This window comes from Spodoptera frugiperda, chromosome 25 (genome assembly GCF_023101765.2).
Source record: "Spodoptera frugiperda isolate SF20-4 chromosome 25, AGI-APGP_CSIRO_Sfru_2.0, whole genome shotgun sequence".
NCBI classification, from domain to species: Eukaryota; Metazoa; Arthropoda; class Insecta; order Lepidoptera; family Noctuidae; genus Spodoptera; species Spodoptera frugiperda.
This window is the reverse complement of record NC_064236.1, coordinates 10,111,465-10,131,819: the sequence shown is the minus strand read 5'-3', so window position 1 is coordinate 10,131,819 and position 20,355 is coordinate 10,111,465. Positions and strand designations below refer to the sequence as shown.

General features: G+C 33.3%; 1 protein-coding gene and 1 long non-coding RNA gene across 2 annotated transcripts; one reads left to right on the top strand and one right to left on the bottom strand.

Moving 5' to 3' along the window:
- Positions 1–709: 709 nt before the first annotated feature.
- Positions 710–19,767, top strand: LOC118262002 (sodium/potassium/calcium exchanger 4). Its single transcript, XM_035573088.2, has 11 exons — positions 710–1,109; positions 1,183–1,307; positions 2,922–3,024; positions 6,717–6,904; positions 10,421–10,568; positions 11,672–11,773; positions 12,922–13,026; positions 15,053–15,271; positions 15,960–16,061; positions 16,241–16,362; positions 16,840–19,767. Exons 1-11 carry the CDS (start codon positions 956–958, stop codon positions 17,050–17,052), a joined length of 1,581 nt encoding a protein of 526 aa, XP_035428981.2. The 5' UTR covers positions 710–955; the 3' UTR covers positions 17,053–19,767.
- LOC126912357 (uncharacterized) lies at positions 3,770–12,874 on the bottom strand. The gene is made up of 2 exons (XR_007706999.1): positions 12,356–12,874; positions 3,770–3,949 (listed from the first exon to the last, which is right to left on the bottom strand). It is a non-coding gene; the product is annotated as an uncharacterized LOC126912357 (long non-coding RNA).
- Positions 19,768–20,355: the final 588 nt, after the last annotated feature.

Below are 20,355 nucleotides of genomic sequence, written 5' to 3'. Positions count from 1 at the left end.
GGTATATTTTTAATTTTATATGTGTAGAATTTTTAACCTTATGTTCTTGTGTTTATAGTCGAAATTTAGATGGTCAATACATGTATCAGTTCAGACCTTTCTAGAAGTGAGTTGAGTTTTAATATAGGTACGAAATGCTGCAATATTAGTAAATAAAATCTGGAGGAAACTGGTTTTATAAATAAATATTTTTATTTCCAGTGATTCGTAGAAATTATTAATTAAGAAGTATTGTCATTGATATACCCTATTACATAATAAACTTATAACTGTTTATTCATCTAAATAAATTTGTCTGTTAATTTCCACACAATATGTCAAAATTGTATACATTCTTATGTATCAACACGGAATTCCTATTATTAGATAAATGACAATAAACAATTATTTCATGAATTAATTATGTTAATGTGTGAAACAGCACTTCATGTACCTGTATACCCTTCGATTGGACCTTGTTTGTTACATTGTAGCACCACAACGTACGTAGTGCCGCTGCCGTCTCCTCAAATATTGACATTGTACTTCTATTTGCAACACTATCTATGTACATATAAAAAGTTATCTAATAATCATTTCCACATGTGAGCAAAGAAATTTAAAATAATCTCACTCAAGATTAGCTACAGTCATCAAAAGAACCTATTTTATTGACATTACCTTCGATAACAGTGATACGAATGTGTACACGGTACAATATTACTAATAATAATATTTATTGATAAATCATTTTATTTTCATCAAGGATCGTAAGAAACCACAGTGAGCAGTAACTTCCCGACTACTGGTGCAACTGCACGTCTATGTTTATTCATAACAATATACTTTAAATTATTACAAGTCTAAGTACAACCTAACTAAACGTTTCTATCACATCGGTAGTAAACTCCACCAATTGTCGCGCGCTAACTTCTAAGTTTTTTTTATAATACCCTTCAGTTGATTGATTGTCTAAATGGCAAACATGTTAATAAGGACTAGACGGTACAAGTGCTACAGGATTGCTACTGTAATCAGAGTGCTATTAGTTTTGGGGATACCTTTAGTTTACTTAATGTTTGGTAATACACGTTCAGAGGAGGAAATGTTAAAATCCACGTTTAATTCAGGTAATCTACTAGACAGGGTGTTAGTGAATTTTGTGTTGATAAGTGTTCTATAAAATTCGTTTGTGGTATTCAGGTTTTGATGGAGCTGTATCTCAACGTAGGTTGCTGAGCATCGTTGAAAGGGAAGAGAGGAACTGCACGCCCGCAGCAATTTTGGAGTTCCCCTCTGACGGCCTCAGCCGGTACCAACGGCAACATGTAAGGTCGAATCTGTAAATATTTAATTTTGCTTTTATGCAAGTAACATGTAATAAAGTCAGACAGCGACTTTTTACCTTGAATCACACATTCTTGCTGCAAATGTTTTGGCGAAGTTTTTATTGTTATTTTCCTTTTTATAATTATGCATGCATTGCCATATAATTCATAATGATTATACCTTCAAGTGACATGAAAATCTTAATAAGAAAAATGATGGAATAAGAGATTTAGTACATATTCATTATCTGCACATACTATTCAATTATAAATTAATTTTAATGCAAAAACGCCTTTGTCTAATTAATTTTCTGATTTATGAGTACATATATAAATATTGCAATAGAAAATGGTAACCAATTAATTTTTGTTATAAAGAATCGTTCAATTTTAGAGTTTAAGGATTTATAAAACGAGATCAACCGGTGCCTTTTTTATCCGGTGAAAATTGAATACCTACTTAATAACTTCGATCTACTATAACTAACTAGACTATCGGCGACAAAAAACGTACTAACTAAAATAATACGCAGGTGCTTATTTGAATGCGCGAACAACGTTTGATGACGACTTGATTTTTGATGATTTTTTTATACCACGACTCACGCAGAGAATATTGTTTGTTTTGTCTTTATCTTTAGGGATTTTATTTTTATTTGATCACAGAATAACAAGATCATGATTTAATTTACGTATAGTGCCAGGATAATAATTACAGAATTAAATTGAATTAATACATATATATTCGTATTCATTCACACGTGTCCTATTATTTCACAAGCCAGGTACCAAATAAATATTACTAAATCAATTAGGTATACAATTCCATGGCTATCCCTGTTCTATATAAACAAACTTCAAAAATAACTAATTACAATACCATTTAGGTTGACACAGTAATGTTAATCCATTATTTCACATGCCGTAAGAGAAATTATTGAATAAATATTTTTTCTTTAGACGCAATAATAATTAGTTTTTTCTACTGACAATTCTTTATATATTACACGATGATAAACGTCGTAGTCGTCACTTAAAACCAGATTATAATACGACTTTGTTTCTTTATAGAAAAGGTTTATAATAAACTAATCTTATTATAATGGTTTACTGAAATATTTTTCAAATATCAAAATGTTGTACACACAATATTTTGGTGTGTGAGTGTCTCAATACTTTTGACGTGTTTTTATTAGTGATACGTTGTATAGTTACTATAAATAACTTAAGTAAGTTGATCGAAGATTAATAATAATAAAATTATGCTATGCCACTTTTCCATCTTTTTAATTAGGACTGATGTTATAATATTATGATGTGGTTGATCTGACCAAAGCTGTTGGTTAGAATAGACCATTAAATTGCGCTTAACTGAAAATAATTTCCGTGCTAATTTGCAATTTAATATCGTTTGAAGTTTCCTACACTTACACAATTATTTATACTTTTTTTTAATTAACCTCTGCTCCCAACTTCATTCTTGACTATAAGATATATATTTTTTCTTTTTCTGTACCTACTTTAGTACTGATTACTGAGTCCTCATCGACCTATTATATTGTATAGGTAAAGTTTAAAAATAATACGTAGTTACATTGTTTTTATATATTGCAGGGTTACATAGCAATACACTGTGTATTAGCTATATACTGCTTCTTTCTGCTGGGGACGGTGTGTGAGCAGTACTTCGTGCCGGCTATCGAGATGATATGCGAACGTAAGTGTACATTTCTATTGTAAATGATAATGAGTTTATGATATATGCATGCTAATGCTACTCGTAATGCATACAGGTTCTCAATTATAAACGTTGTCTTGAAACGTAATTTGACGTGCTAATAACACACTACATTTTTGTCGAAAGTTTTAATGTTCAGTGCGACGGAAATTACGTTTCAGGCTTGTCTTTGATTTTCTTTGTTTTACTTAATAATTTTTTTGGATAATTGTAAGTTTTCGGCATCCGAAATTGTGCCCATTTTATAGCAATCAACTTACCTGTCACGCGGGATTAATATAAGCGGTGAAGACTTGTTGTATTATTTAGTATGAGCACCTCTCTGCCTACCCAGCCAATTTTTCAAATAATTAAGTTATCTTAAACCAGATAATTCAAATAATTAAGTTATCTTAAACCAAATAATTTAAAAAACTAAAAAACCCGACTGCGTTTCTTTATTTATAATATTTAAATGAAAAATCCCTAAAACAAGAAAGTCATCGTAAAATTGAAGCAGTCGGGACCCATTCTAAATATGAAGACTTAGTTCGGGCACATATTTACGGCTGACTTTTTAGAATGGGTCCCGACTGCTTCAATTTTACGATGACTTTCTTGTTTTAGGGATTTTTCATTTAAATATTATAAATAAAGAAACGCAGTCGGGTTTTTTAGTTTTTTAAATTACCTTTTTTATTTTATGCTCTTTTAGTTTTATTATTTTTATATTTTGATATATATCTAGTGTCACTCTCACAGTAAATACGAATCAAACGACCCCTATCAAGCGGAAATCCATCGAGTCGTTCAGGCTAGAGAGTGAGAAATATTCAAATTTGGCGCCAAAAATCCGCCATTTTGTTTTTTTATTATTTTGATATATCCAGTGTCACTCTCACAGTAAATACGAATCTAACGACACCTCTCAAGCCAAAATCCATCAAGCCGTTTAGGCTGCAGGGCGTGCCAAACAATTATACATACATACATACATACATACATACATACATACATACATACATACATACATACATATATACATACTCTCGAACTACCCTCCTTCTGGCGCAGTCGGGTAATAAATAGTAAATTATTAGAGATTCGCAAAATTCTTTAATAATATTAAGCTACCTCCACACCCTTGAGTGCTGTCACACCTGCCCTATTAAACGTCTCATCAACGAGTAGGTATGTGCAATGTGCACCTACTTACACAATTCCATGCAGTTCTTAACTAAGAGCTAACAATGTTCACGTTACCGTAGGTATCACACGCCACAGGTCAATCCATCCGATGTTTCCTCGCGTGCTTAATATTATCACGTAGCTTCCAGATCAATTAGAGAGGAAGGAGGTTAATCAGCCGGCGAAACGAGCCGCCTTAACGTGCCAAATAGAATTATAAGTCAAATCGTCGGTACAAGCCGGTGTCAATCTTTTCATTGACGGCTCAGGTCAAGGTGCGTACGACGGATCTACCTTAGTACCGTCACCATCTTTGTTTCTGACACGGTAATAAGACTGAGACTAAGACGTAATAAGACTAAATTGCATCCGCGGTTTTACTGCTGTCACCGAATGCACTTTGTTAACTGTCAAAGTTTTAGTTAGTTTTATTCTATATAGAACTGGTCCACAGATACGGATTTGCTTAAAAGCACTGTTTTACGATTTGCTTCTGAACTTTAATTTTCAGATGCGTACTGCATTTAGCCGTATACTATCTATAAAGTGAATAAAAATCAACGAAATATGATCTAATCCTTTTTACTTAACGCTATCACAACGTTTTTCTACAATTCAATGTAAATATCTCTTTCATCGTAACAATCTCTTAACCCATAGAAAGCTGGAGTGCAGATCTCCGCAAGACGCAATGTGTTTTCTACATATATGTCTCATAATATACCCATATACTAAATATTAAATAAAACCGATGGGTATGGAGCAAAATATATTGGTAGCAGACATGAAAATCCGCTATCGACTCTTTCCCCTGTCCACGCCAGCATAAAATTAAAGTTAGAGCAGGACGTGCAATGTACAGTAGCCAGTATATCAACCTACGCCAATCTATCGACTATTTCATTGGATTTTGGACTTTATAAATCATAACTATAAAGTTGAAAATTGAATAAAGAAATGAGACAGATAGGAGAAGGTGTACCTGCTGTCATCTGTACCAATGTATAATAAATGTTTATACAATCAGCAATACAGATCGATACGACGGGACTCTGTCTAGACTACTCTCGCCCATGTCCCCTCACAAAATTAAATATGAATCAACATTCTATACATTTGTTTTTGAATGTATCGGCACGAACATCCCACGATTGATGCCTGGACAGATCTGATAGGGGACGAAATAATTCGAAATAAAATAATCTATAGGAGGAAAATAATGTCTACCAACGACCATACCCAGGATTAGTTAAATACCCATTATGAGTACAAAGACTTCGGTAATTTATTTTTAGTAGTTTTAGTACAAAATGTTTGGTACCCCAACAGGTACTGAATAACTTAACAGTGTTTTTAGACCCTGGATGTGCAACACGGTCACATAGTTTCACAGCTTAACTATTACATCTTCGTAGCTTAGCTACATAGCACATCTCTAATAGAAAGCACCCTGATACTAATAGCAGAAATCATTACTAAATATATACAAACTCATAGGCACAATAAGCTATAATACAATCAATGACGGATTTCCTAACGCGAAAATATTATTATACACATATCTAAAATGTCTTCTGTAACTTCACTTAAAACTTCCTTTCTTTTAAACTTATAATTTATTTGATGCTCAATGATTTTCATAATATGTGTCTTAAGATTTTACACGCATAATATTGTGCAATGATAATCAGACCTAACCCCAGTGAAAGCGTCGAGCTTAACAAGTTAAATTAGTTTTCGTCGGCACGAAATTCTCCTTCCGAGGTACATCTCACTGTAACTCCGGTACCCAGACGGATTTATTTTCCATTAGGAACTCAGGTACAAGTACCTATACTAGTTATACTGATTGCGGTTTCACTAGACGTCTACTCCAGTCTCGAGGGTGAAAATTCATTCGTTTGTTTATTTATGTGCCTTTAACTCGTCTACGAATCTAAAAAAATTACGATGGGATTACGATTGGATTTGAGCAATAAAAAGCGATAGACGGTCTCATGCCAGAGTTTTCTAGATCATTCGAAAATTGAAATTACGACTTTGCAGTTAATTATTATGTTATCGGCTTACTCACGTACTGTTTTGACGAGGAACTCGACTAGTGTCGCGGAATGCTGCTCATGAATATGAGCCTCTAGCATGGCTTGAAACTAGTCGAGTTCCTCGTCAAAACAGTACGTGAGTAAGCCGATAACATAATAATTAATTTAGTATGTCTCACGAAAGTTACAATAAGACTTTGCAGTTATTGCTATGAAATTCATCCATATTGTAATTACGCCTATACATTCCTTTCTTGACCCAATTTCAGTTTAATTGGCATTTCTACAAAACAAACTTCAACAAAATAAAACTTTTAAATTTTAAACTTACTTTGAAAGGCTTCGTAGCCAATTGCTACAGCCTTGGCTACGGCGTAGAAAGCGCTACGAAAGCCTACGACATTTTTTGTAATGAAGAAAACTTACCTAACTTTTCTTACAATTTCATTTTATTTGTTTTAGGTTTAAATATAGGTATGGACGTAGCTGGGGCTACTTTTATGGCTGCAGCGAGTTCAAGCCCTGAGCTGTTCATCAACTGTGTCGGTACATTTGTCACTGAAGGCGATATTGGAGTAGGAACCGTGGTGGGATCAGCAGTGTTCAATGTACTGGCTGTACCGGCATTCTGCGCTCTCATTGCAGGCAAAGTAAGTGCATGTATTGTATTACAAGATCCTAGATAATAAGGTATAAAAATTTGAAAATGATCATTTTAATTTTTTTCCGATATATTTTTGTAAATTTTGTAGTCGCCCCTAAAGGAGTATTATTTATTTTTGCATGATGAAATATTCATTCGTTTCGATAAATAGATAAGTTATAAAACAGGTAAATAATTATATACCTACAACTAACAAGCATCGAGTCGGGATTATTGATTATTATATGAAATTTATTTAGTACCTTAAGTTCGATTAATTATTATTTTAATGGCATGCGGTGCCGCCTATAGACATGCAAAACCAAAGGAGTTACAGAATATTAGTTGGTCTTTACGCTCTCCATTTACATTCTCTACAACTGGACTAACGTGATGTCATACGTGAGCAATCTAGAAGTGAACGCGAAACGGTGCGGTACCATGCGATTTCAATGCGATGCGGTATGACACGGCGCAACGTGAGGCGTACGTCCTACATGCATGTGAATCGTTTCGTTTTGCTTTTATTTCCGACATTAAGACAAAAACTTGACGGCACCGCGTTCTAGACGCCGTTGCCGCACCGCGCCTCACCGCAACCGACGTGCGGTTGGTCACGTAGGCCACGTCAATAGATTTTGACAGCTTGTTGTTTTCGCGCCGCACCGCGCCGCACCGCAACGCCATCGCGTCTAGATCACTCGCGCAGGACGTCGCATAACAAAACATAATTATGTGCACGCAAATATATTTCATTTGAAATGCATTGTCGTATAAAATCGTCAGAATACCATGTCTTATCATTTTATCTGTTTAATCTTTAAGTGACACGAGTGCGTGAGTTAGACAATTAATATAATTATCTATTTGATAACAAACCATGGCAGGTAAACAACAAAGTCTTGGCACAAGGAAACAATATGCTTCACATATTTGCATTCAGGGGATTCTAAGGTTTTTACACTTTCTACGTATCATCTAAATATTGTATTTATTCACACGTGATGATGTCATTATTACGAGTAATTCACTATTCACGTGTTTCACAAATCTAGTGTAAACGATGTAGTTGTTTTCCTAGGTTGTAAAAGTGAGTGTTTGAAACTCACTTTTGTTTGTGATGGGGAAAAGCAGACGAGTGACAAGTCACCTGATGTATGATAAGCAATCAGCCAACAAGGAAATTACTAGCGCATAATCGGATTTGAGAGATTATAATAGCATAATATTTTAAAAAAGATAAATTTTCTTAATTTGTATCGATGTAATATAAATCCAGCCATTAAAAATCTAAAAATACAATTTATGCTGTTACGACCTAACCTGAGAATACAAAAACATATATTTTTATATTTGCACTGCTATCAATTAAAATTCAAGATTTATTTATTTCACATATTTCATTTTATTTCACATATTACAGATAGTAGGATTAATTTAACAAAGTAACAACTTAAAATATACTTCTATATAAATAAAAATATGCTTATATTCTATTAACAACATTATATCTTACAAACTATGTGGTACGCAACCTTTGTCAACTCTCAAAGATGTCTTTTATGGCTACAACACACGTTTTACATTCGGAAGTGAATCTAAGCAAATTGTTCGCCTCCTGATATGAACTGTGTGAACACATTATGTATCTACCTTAATACATACATTCACTTGTATACTAACAATGTAAGAAACCAACCACGGAAAAGCTAATTAGAAATAAACACTAGTTTTATTGTATCAGATACTAGATATGCTATGACAATAAAAATTAAAGACATCGAGAATTTGTGAGTGCGGGTTCGAAACCTACCAACGGCAAGCACCAATGTGACTTTTTCCAAGTTATATGTATTTTGTAAGATTATTTAGACACCACTGCCAAACGGTGAAGGAAACCATTGTAAGTAAACCTAGGCTCATAATTTTTAATTATAACTTTAAAATGGCCAACCTGCATTGAGCAAGCGTGGTGATTAATACTCAAACCTTCTCCGTGTGAGAAGGCGCTTTGGTCAAAAGCGGCCAGGTATCTGCGTTATTTTCACGTATTATACTTATGAATTAATATTGATTTCTGTTTGTTAAGAAATTAGTTTTGTTGAAAATACATTACAACAGTTACTTTTAGGATACACTTTAGTATTTGTTTAATTTTATTATTTTATATACCCTGTATTAGATTTTTCATGTTTTTCTGGCGTAATATAACTTGACAAATTAGGGGTTACCCACGATATTTAACGAACTTTAGTTTAATTTAACTTACGAACGCTATATGCTACCTATTGTTGTTGACTTACTGCGTAATTAGATACTGGGACGTGACAAATATGTAGATCTTTGAACCGTGGGAGCAACAGCAACGAAACAAAGGAACATCTCCACATATGTACACAGATTACATAAAATGTGGAAACTATGTTATGATAGTAATATTGTAACAAGAAACTGTATCACTGTGTTGAAGACTCCTTCATTATAATATGTCGCATTAGGACCTGTTTTCCTATAGCCGCTATGTACCAGATTTTTTATCTATATATTAATACGTGATGCAAAAACTTTGGACCATTTTTTACGAAAATTGCGCGGACGTAGGAGCATAAAATTTGGTACGCTTATAGTTTATGTGTAGGAGAAGTGCAGAACGCTAATATTTTTCAAAAATAATGCTTATAAAGTACATTAAATCAATAAATAAAACATTACATGCATAGTATCTGTGTAGTATGTTTTTGACAAAACGTCAAAATTGACAGACATTGCGATGACATTCTCACGTCTCATATGGAAAGAGGTTTCTCATTGAAGGAGGTTTGGTTATTCATGATGCGCCGGAATATATTAATTTGAATTTCACAAAACTAATAGCAATTCGTTAAATAAAAATTATCCTTGAACGTATGTTAAGTGGTATTGCAAATTAAATCGTATATGGTCGAATTTCGACCACTAGGCGACCACTAGTTATGTAAAAATGTTATTTGTATGAACTATCTGCTACAGAAGTTTATCGGGGACTTACCTAAATGAAGGTAATGAAATAGACGCATAGTTGGAGTAAAATGTTAAAAATAAAAGTATATTCGACTTTGTGAACCTGTTTCAGATATATCCAATGTGAGCTGTATTTTATATATGAACTAGCTGCTTCCGCGCGGTTTCACCCGCTCTGCTCGGCTCCTATTGGCCATAGCGTGATGTTTTATAGCCTTCCCCGATAAATGCACTATCCAACACAAAAATAATTATTCAATTGAGACCAGTAGTTCCTGAGATTAGCGCGTTCAAACAAACAAATAATCAAACAAGCAAACTCTTCAGCTTTATAATATTAGTATAGATGTATAATGCGATATTTTATAATTACCATGCTTCGTACAAATAAACATTCTTATGCTTATTATATCCTGATGTGTATAAACTGCATTATTATTTAGAAAGGAACTGATATGTTACAGACATTAGACTTGCACAATTTAGTAGATTGATATATTGATAAATGCTCGCTAATTCGCAGGTGGTGGACTTGGATTGGTGGTCAGTGTCGCGGGATTGCGTGATGTACGCCGTGGCGGTAGTGGCACTCATCCTCACGCTACTCGACGACGTTATTTACTGGCACGAAGCACTGCTACTTGTGCTCATGTACATTTTCTACATATTAGGTAAATTATGTGGAATGCACTAATTATGAATATATGTATCAGTTCATTATGAACTAGTTAATCAAGTTTAGTCAACAATGAACGTATGAATTCGAAATGTACCTAGTTGACGTGTTGTTACATGCGTTAAACATGTTTTTTCCTTGATGTGTATTTATGTAAAATCTCATGATGTCCTCAGTTGATAGTATATCTGCAATTTACTGCTATTCACTTCAAGAAGTGTCTGAATTTGCATACGATAAAATATATTATACTTATTTGGAAAACTATCTGTCGCTTCAACTGGTACATGTATTGAATTGTAATGGCAAACAGCGTGAAGTTTTTTACATACTTTTATATCAATTATTTATGAGTAATAGCAATATTTTGTAAAATCTTTGATGTTTTACATGAGAGATGGTTGGCTTCACATTCATTGAATTTTATTTTTAAAAATTCAAGAGCCATTAAACTATTCCTATATTATCTCTTGTCTCATCCTGGGGGGGGATAAAAAATGTGATTCTCTGACGCAATCTCTAACCGCTTATTTGTTTGATAAGAAAAAAAGTATCATATCTGATATCAATAACGTTTATTTGCATACTTACTCACTGGGTTACTGGTAGACAAGTAAACATTTGCATTACGGTAAAAACTACAAATTGTAACATTTGATTTACAGTTGTATGCTTGAATGACACGTTCATGACGGCAAATTCCTTACATTTAATTTACTGTGGGCGATAACAACATCACTTAAAAAAAAACACTTATTGGTAATCAAGGAAATTGATGCAATGTTTTAATTCGGTAAGACCACTCCTGTTCTTCGCCCGGGTGTCGAAAGCGTCAACTAAGAGAGTTTTTGAACAGAGACCCGGCAGCAGCCTCTCAGTAAGACATTCCCTCTCGCCCCACCCAAGGCAACAGAAGTTATTGGATGATTTTCCTACATTATCTCAAGTTGTTTTAAAACTGTGATCTCCAACCCGGTTGTCAAACTTAAGATTAAGACAAAATCCTCGTTAGAGAGGAAGCCCATCGTCCGGCTGTGAACTATGACTGTTGATGATGATGATGTTGAGATTTCTTAAAGTTGTTGGTCTATGTTTCAGCGATGGCGTTCAACGGCTGTCTGGGAACATTTTTCAGGAGCGGATGCTGTACTTTCAAGAAACCTAAAGCGTACACTGAAATAACACCTCTTCTGAATAGTGGTCAGTATAGTGAACTCACTCACATAATTAACGTTACTAAGTCGGAGTTAGAGTTTGTAGAAGGTACTACTTGAATTAAATGGATTTCAAAAAAAAGGTAATTTAAAAAACTAAAAAACCCGACTGCGTTTCTTTATAATATTAAAATGAAAAAACCCTAAAACAAGAAAGTAATCGTAAAATTTAAGCAGTCGGGACCCATTCTAGAAAGCAAGCCGTATGTCACAAAGTCTTTATATTTAGAATGGGTCCCGACTGCTTAAATTTTACGATTACTTTCTTGTTTTAGGGTTTTTTCATTTTAATATTATAAAGAAACGCAGTCGGGTTTTTTAGTTTTTTAAATTACCTTTTTTTATTTTATTTTTTTTTAGTTTTATTATTTTTGTATTATGATATATCTAGTGTCACTCTCACAGTAAATACGAATCAAACGACACCTCTCAACTCAAAATCCATCAAGCCGTTTAGGCTAGAGAGTGAGAAATATTCGAATTTGGCGCCAAAAATCCGCCATTTAGTTTTTTTATTATTTTGATATATCCAGTGTCACTCTCACAGTAAATATGAATCTAACGACACCTCTCAAGTCAAAATCCATCAAGCCGTTTAGGCTAGAGAGTGAGAAATATTCGAATTTGGCGCCAAAAATCCGCCATTTTGTTTTTTTATTATTTTGATATATCCAGTGTCACTCTCACAGTAAATACGAATCCAACGACACCTCTCAAGCCAAAATCCATCAAGCCGTTTAGGCTGCAGAGCGTGCCAAACAATTATACATACATACATACATACATACATACATACATACACTCGAAAAACATAACCCTCCTTCTGGCGCAGTCGGGTAAAAAGTATACTCTCCTATTATACTTCAGTCATGGATGATCTTTAAGTCGTTGATTGCAGGATTACGTTAAGCAGGAGTATTCTGGTGGCCGATATGATAATTTTGGGTGCAAAAACAATTCTCATATCTATACATATATGTTGTGGGTTCGATTCACGTGTCAAATGTTATTTTACTGAACTCAATATTTTAAACTTATACGATCAGTATCGTTTAAAATGCTAAAATGGATTTGGATTACATTTAGTGTGGCGTAAAAGAAAAACACAATTTTAACCAACAATATTTGTTCTAGAAAAAAATAACTCATTAATGTCCGCTCGACGCATCAGCCTCAGTGTTCAATCAACAGACGTGGAAGCAGCAGTGCAGTCCAAGAGACACGACTCCACCGACTCAGGTAATTTGTCAACTAATATTTATTTATTTAACATTTTACACAAGGTTACATGGAGGACTTTCAGCTGAAAGACGACAAATTAGGAACAGAAAGTTGGACTGTCAGCCAATAACAAGCCCTCACTTATAAGGTACAGAGTAATAAAATTACAAATCAAATGGACACTAGGTATGCAGATATGAAAAGACATAAAATGCCAAATAACAGAACTATATATATAAATGTTTAAATTGTACATCGATCACACTGCTATATAAAACAGTTTACATGGAAATCCAAACGATTTTCCACAATATGAGCCTCACAGATGCGTACTATATCGTCACGCGGGGAACCATTTTGTGATACTTCGGCTTAAAACTAGTCGCGGGAATAATCAGTTGTGCGGCCGCTTGTTTTCTTCCGGTTACAAACCCCTGTAGTTTAACCATATCGTTGCCTAGACCTTAGTGAATTTTCAAGAAAAACAGCGGAAATTATCGCTTACCACTTGCTCAATTGACCGCTCGCCTGCCTACAAACGCTTTGTCATGAGAACTCGTATACAGTTGCAATGAAACTTGATTGATAATGGCTAATTAATCATAATATCAATCACAAGAATTTCAAGTAAAATCTCACTTGTTTAGCTGGTCAGAAGTAAATGAAAAAGAAAGAAAATACACAGTTTAAATGAAAATTACGAAACGAATATATTTACAATTGACTTAAATTCAAAGAACGTGTTGAATAACTTAATTTGTTCGAACACAAACGTTACCGTACCCATTTGATTTTCTTGAAAGTATTCATTCATTAATTAATTGAAGATACTGGGCAACAAAACAACAAACATCATCATGGTACTATCTTAAACTCACTTATGCGCGAGGAGATTATGGCAAGCCCTCTTAACTAGAAAAGGCCTAAAGTCTAGCAGTGGACTATCGCGAGCCATTGTTGCTAACCAATAATACAATATATATATATATATATATATATATATATATATATATATATATATATATATATATATATATATATATATATATATATATATATATATATATATATATATATATATTACAATATATATATAAATTATATATATATATATATATATATATATATATATATATATATATATTTACAATATATATATAAATTATATATATATATATATATATATATAATTTATTATGCATACCAGTGGCTACCACGTAGTACCATATAATTTTACGAAGACAATGACTTCACATTGTTTGCCATACATCCCTGCGCGCAATGAAGAACCGAGTATGTCACTCAATTAATTACCGATCTATTTTGAAACAATGACGATGACGCTCAATACGCGGGAATTTTCACTGTTTTCTCAAACCACCAAGTATTTATTCGCTACGATATTTGGAATTTTCTCACGGGTACATTGGTAGTGACAAGCAAATAATTAAAACAATATTAGAACTGCTTTGTATAAAGGCGAAAGTTCTGGAGTTAACATAAAAAAAAATATTTGTATAGTAGGTTTAATGGATACAAGTTCACGTATTCAATTAGGAACAATGTTTAATTGGTACAATCAAAATTAAATTATGAATGAGTAAAAGGTTACGATGGTAGTTTAAAAACTATTACCGAACGAGACCCATCAATGAGGGCAAGACCCATAACCCATATCATGATTGAGAACGTTGAATAGATTCGATTATTTATTTCTTCCAGTGAGCCCCTCTGTATTTCAAGGAGCAATATCATTTGTAGAGACGTATAGTGGAACAGAAAAATATGTCAATTCCTGATTCCTGTAGAACCAAAAGCAATAATATTTCTAGTAGCTTTCGGTTGACTTTATTTCTATATTAAAAACGTAGTTTTAGTATTCCGGGATTCAACATTCTCAGTAAGGATACTCAGAATCTCGAATACCATACGCGGGTACCCAGAAGACTCATATTTTAACCTAAAAGAGGTTGTATTATAATGTTGTAAAAGTTAGTTGTTTATAAAAGACATTTAAAGATTTCTTACACCGATAATTTTATAGATGAACTCAGCACATACTCGATGTGGTCATGGCCTGGAGAAAAAGTGTCGTTTATGAAGAAACTGCTATGGATCTTTTCCTGGCCCATCAACTTGGTACTTTGGCTGACCATCCCTGACTGCCAGCGTCGACCCAACCTGTACCCACTGACCTTCGCGATGTGTGTCACGTGGATAGGATGTGTCTCCTACTTGGTCGCCTGGATGATCACCGTCCTAGGTAATCTACTTTTACATATTTAACTACCGCTCTCACAGACATTTAATGAATACTTAAACTATTCCTTAATAACGATTTTGTACCAAAAACAATTGATAAAAACTGGGTTAAGTAATCAATAAATCAGTCTGAGTACGGCGGTAAGTGGTTACAATTACTCAAGTTACATTACAATGTAGGTACAGAATAGCCTAGCTGCTGTTCTTAAAATATATCTTTTATAAACATCTTGGTTTAACTTCACAGAAAGTAACAAAAACATCTAGGTTCTAACTAATTTGATACATTCGTTATCAAGTTGTAGCATACATACGTAAGGAAATTAAAGTTAAATTCTAAATATTTGTTTATTGATATGTAAATGCTACTGCTATGTTTGAGTTTATTTTATCGCTATGCTGTTAAAATAACTCGTAATTATTCGTACCATACGAATATGAATTTCAAACCTGCTAGATATTTACCTTGGCTACAAGCATTACTTTCTGACTATAACCAAGAGATTTTTATACAATATTATAAATAATTTTAATGTAAATTCAAGCTACAGAAACCGCATTTTTTTTTAATTACCTACGTTTGTAGCCAAGATTTGTGGCCCAATGGCAATAATTACTTACATTGTATTACTTTATAGTTTTATTACTGTTTTCTGGATACACTACAATAATACAATGCATGTCTATAGGTGACACCCTCAATGTACCAGACAGCATCACAGGACTGACAATACTAGCAGCAGGCACCAGTCTTCCAGAAGCAGTCTCCAGCGTCCTAGTCACAGTACAAGGTAAAATATTATGAAGAAATGTATTTTTCTATGTTTTCTCTATACATTTTCGTGTATAAATCGTTGTTTTTAGTTAATTTAGTAAGACCCACGATAGTTATTAAAATAATATTACATTATACGAAAGTAGTCCTACTCTAGCTAATGTTTTTCAGTGTCTATAATACATTATGTTTCAGGTCACGGCACTATGGGTTTGAGTAATTCCATCGGATCAAATACTTTCGACATCCTACTATGCCTGGGTTTACCCTGGTTGATAAAGTCGCTCGCTTACCCCAGTGTTCCTGGTCATCATTACGTAAGTCTAACATACAGTACTTCACGCAATACTTTTTTTAACAAAACTTTGCATCAGACGAGTCACCTCACCTCACCAGTGATTAGAATCAGCAACACTCACGGATACCCGCAGCACCAGAGGTGTTACAAGTACGTTGCCGGCCTTTTGAACAAGTGGTACTTTATAACCTTACCCCTCCAAAGACACATTACAGGTTTAAAAGATTCCTTCTTCGTTTCTTCCACGATTATGAGTTTTTTTTTAATCTGCAAGTGCTATCGCTATATACACTTATATTTTTTAAACAATTTGCTGTTTGTCACATATAGATGTACTTACATAGCGAATTGGTGAGAAATGTAAGGTGTCAAATATAGTAGTACCGTAAATAATCGTTGAGGTATCTTACAAAAAAAAATGTAGCATCTACATCGGTATATTTCTATCTTTCCTTTTCTTTTGTTGTAATAAAACGTTCGTTCTATTAATTTGCAGGTATCAATAAACTCCAGTGGTTTATCGTACAGCGCTATATCTCTTCTATCCACACTCTTCACACTATATGGATGCCTGTTCCTCAATAAATTCCAGCTGGATTGGAAGATCGGTATCACGTGTGGACTCATATACATCGGCTATTTAATCTTAGCAGCGCTTATAGAAATGAATGTATTCTTCACTGTCAACTTACCAATTTGCCCTCATTAGAATCACAACAAATATCTGATTATGTTATGAGTAAATTCCCTTCCTCTAATGTCGAAGGATACTATTTTTGAAGGTGCAAAAAAAACTTTAGCTATGGAAGTGATCCTGATATCCTGTACGAGGGTTTTACTGTATTTCTTGTACTTAAACTATTTAGTTTTTTTATTATTGTGTATCAAGCATGCGATGGCAGATATTTGATATTTTATAATGTACTTATAAGTTTCTCGAATATCTATTGTGATGTATCAAAAATGTTTTAAAGAATTTTATGAAAATATTTATTTAAATCGTTAATAATGATTTTTTAACGTGATTGTATAATTTATTTGTCTTATTGGGGCTGTTGCTATAAATTGCAGGAAAAATAAACCGCTTCTATGTAACTTATATTTAATAATATTGGTATGTATATATATATATATATAATTTTACTAGACAGAATTAAATCTTGAATAATATAATGATACAGAAATAATATATTTAATCTACCTACCAATCATTGCTTAGTTTACAACTAAAATCGTACAGTAAGTACTTATACTAAAAAATAAACCGACTTCACTAAAAAAGTTAAAAATAACTTTAATTTCGGAAGTCGGTGTTTCTCGGTACCGTATTATTTGTTTGCTACACCGACTTCCGAAATTAAAGTTATTTTTAACTTTTTTAGTGAAGTCGGTTTATTTTTTTGTAAAAAGTATTTTATTTCACACTTTTTAGTTGCGATACTCAGTATCGCAACTAAAAAAGTCTCTCCACCTCTTCAAAGGTTACTTTTTGACTGTAAATGCTTTAATTCTAGATGAATATACCAAAATCACTATATAGTTCCCTATAATATTTGAGGAGTTCCCTCGATTTCTTTAAGATTCCATCATCAGATCTTAACTTGGTGACAATGGGACCACCTCAGAACTGTCTACTTTCGAACAAAAAAAGAATTTTGAAAATCCGTCGACAATTAACGGAGTATTAATTAACTTTATTGTGATTTCTATGTGAGTATGAAGTTCCATTGGCCATTTCTGGTCTTCTTCATCAGTTCCACCTCTTCAAAGGTTACTTTTTGACTGTAAATGCTTCAATTCTAGATGAATATACCAAAATCACTATATAGTTCCCTATAATATTTGAGGAGTTCCCTCGATTTCTCTAAGATCCCATCATCAGATCCTAACTTGGTGACAATGGGACCACCTCAGAACTATCTACTTTCGAACAAAAAAAGAATTTTGAAAATCCGTCGACAATTGACGGAGTATTCGATGAACAAACATACAAAAAAAAAAAAACATACAAACAGCCGAACATAGTACCTCCTCCTTTTTGTGAAGTCGGTAAAAATAGTTGAAATGTTCATAAAAATAGAATTCAGGCTCAATGGCCTTGAACCTTTGTTAAGGTTTATTGGAGCGTGTAAGCTTGGTGACTTGTTTTTCAAGCACCTTCCGTGAGGATCACCCTTTTGTGTTCTCTCAACTGTGAACAGGGATCAGATGTTGGAAATCGATAGCCATCTACAGGTGGGTACAATCAATAACCTACCTTAAAATTCTTGTGACATTCTAGCAATTTAAATATGAAAATAATCAAATGTCATAAGGTCCAATGTTATTTGTTAAGTAGGTACTTGTAATCCAGCAACTCTACACTTATCTATTTATTTACAAAAATATACAGAAAACTTCATTAATTTTGTTAAAGGAACTGAATATCACAATAGTTAAGAAATCTGTTTAGTTTTAAGTAGGTAAGAATAATTAGAAAATGTAATAAATATTTACCTACATTATACACTTAGGAGCGGAGCAACGGAGCCATAGCATTTTTGATAATTTTAAAGAACCCTCTGTAACTTTAAATAATATATTCGTATAACAACAAAACACTCTTTTTAAAGATAATGAAATTGCCTTTTATGCGACATACGCTACCTATTAATAAAGTACTTGTATCAGATAATATTTATCTTGTTGTTTGCTCCCAAGTGTATTTAAGGTGCGGTTGTAGAAATAATTATATAAATTTAATAATTATTGATTATGTGCCAGTGTATTATAGAGAGTAAGATGTAGGTGTAATAATAAATAATAAAGTTTATCGGCAAAAATTATCATTATTCAAGGCAAATAATACGAGTAAGTAGGTTAGAAGGTTACAATAACACATGACACTCCTTAGAATTTGAACTTACCTATCATTGTATAATTTGTAATCAAATCTGTATTATTATTTGTCTAATCATTTCAGCACGAAACATTTATTCAGATAAATTAAATGTGTTTCCGTGTAGTTACCGTGTAGTTACCTGCTTAAGCAGAAAAATCATGAGTGCATGTATTTGATGTCATATATATAATATACTAGCAAACCTGGCGAACTCCGTTTCGCCACCATGTCTTCTTTCCTAAATTTTTTTTTTTGCTATAAACCTCACGGAACCCTAGACCTTTCCAACAAATGCAAAACCATGGAAATCGGTTCGTGCGTTCTGGAGTTATAGCGTCAGGAAGGAAAACCCGACTTATTTTTATATAATAGAAGATTATATTGTCTACTAAATACCTAGGTTCTGATTTATTCTTACTCGTAAGTTTGCTTGTTTTTAGTGCGTTGGTATATAGATATTGTATAAGTACTGATGTATTTTTCTTATTGATTTATTGATGTTAATTAAAAATACTTTTTAATGAGCATTGTTGCGTCTAACAATTGTGTTTTATTTGGTTTTAAAATTAAATATCAACATAAAAATGTTTTGTAGTAGATTACTAAGATTCAATTAGAGAAATAGTTAAATGCTTATATACGTAGGTACTTATCATTTTGTGTGTATAGACAAAGCCGTTTCCGAATATGGAAACTTACAACACATAAAGAGTCACATATTATTTAACTCTATATTTTATATTAATGTTATTGAACCAGTCCATTTCGTTTACCGAGTCAGACTTAGTACCTATAACTGAGTAGGTGCTTGCAACGCCCTTCGTTTCGTCTGCATGGACTCAAACAGGGACCACACCCTTTTCTAGGGTGAGATAAAAAGTCCATAGTGTTTATCTCATCCCTCTCTCATTCATTTACATAGTCATTTGGAGAAACAGAAACGCATCGTTCTCATCTAAACAATAGAAGATAAGCCTAATTTCGATACCAACTTTTATCAAATTCAAGTGGTTATAAATAGAACTAGAGCCAGAGGATCCTTAAGTTGATTCCCAATTCGAAAAAGTATCTTCATACTCAGTAAATAAGATTGGGACTATTCAATTACGTAACTGAGCCCTCCGTGCCTCT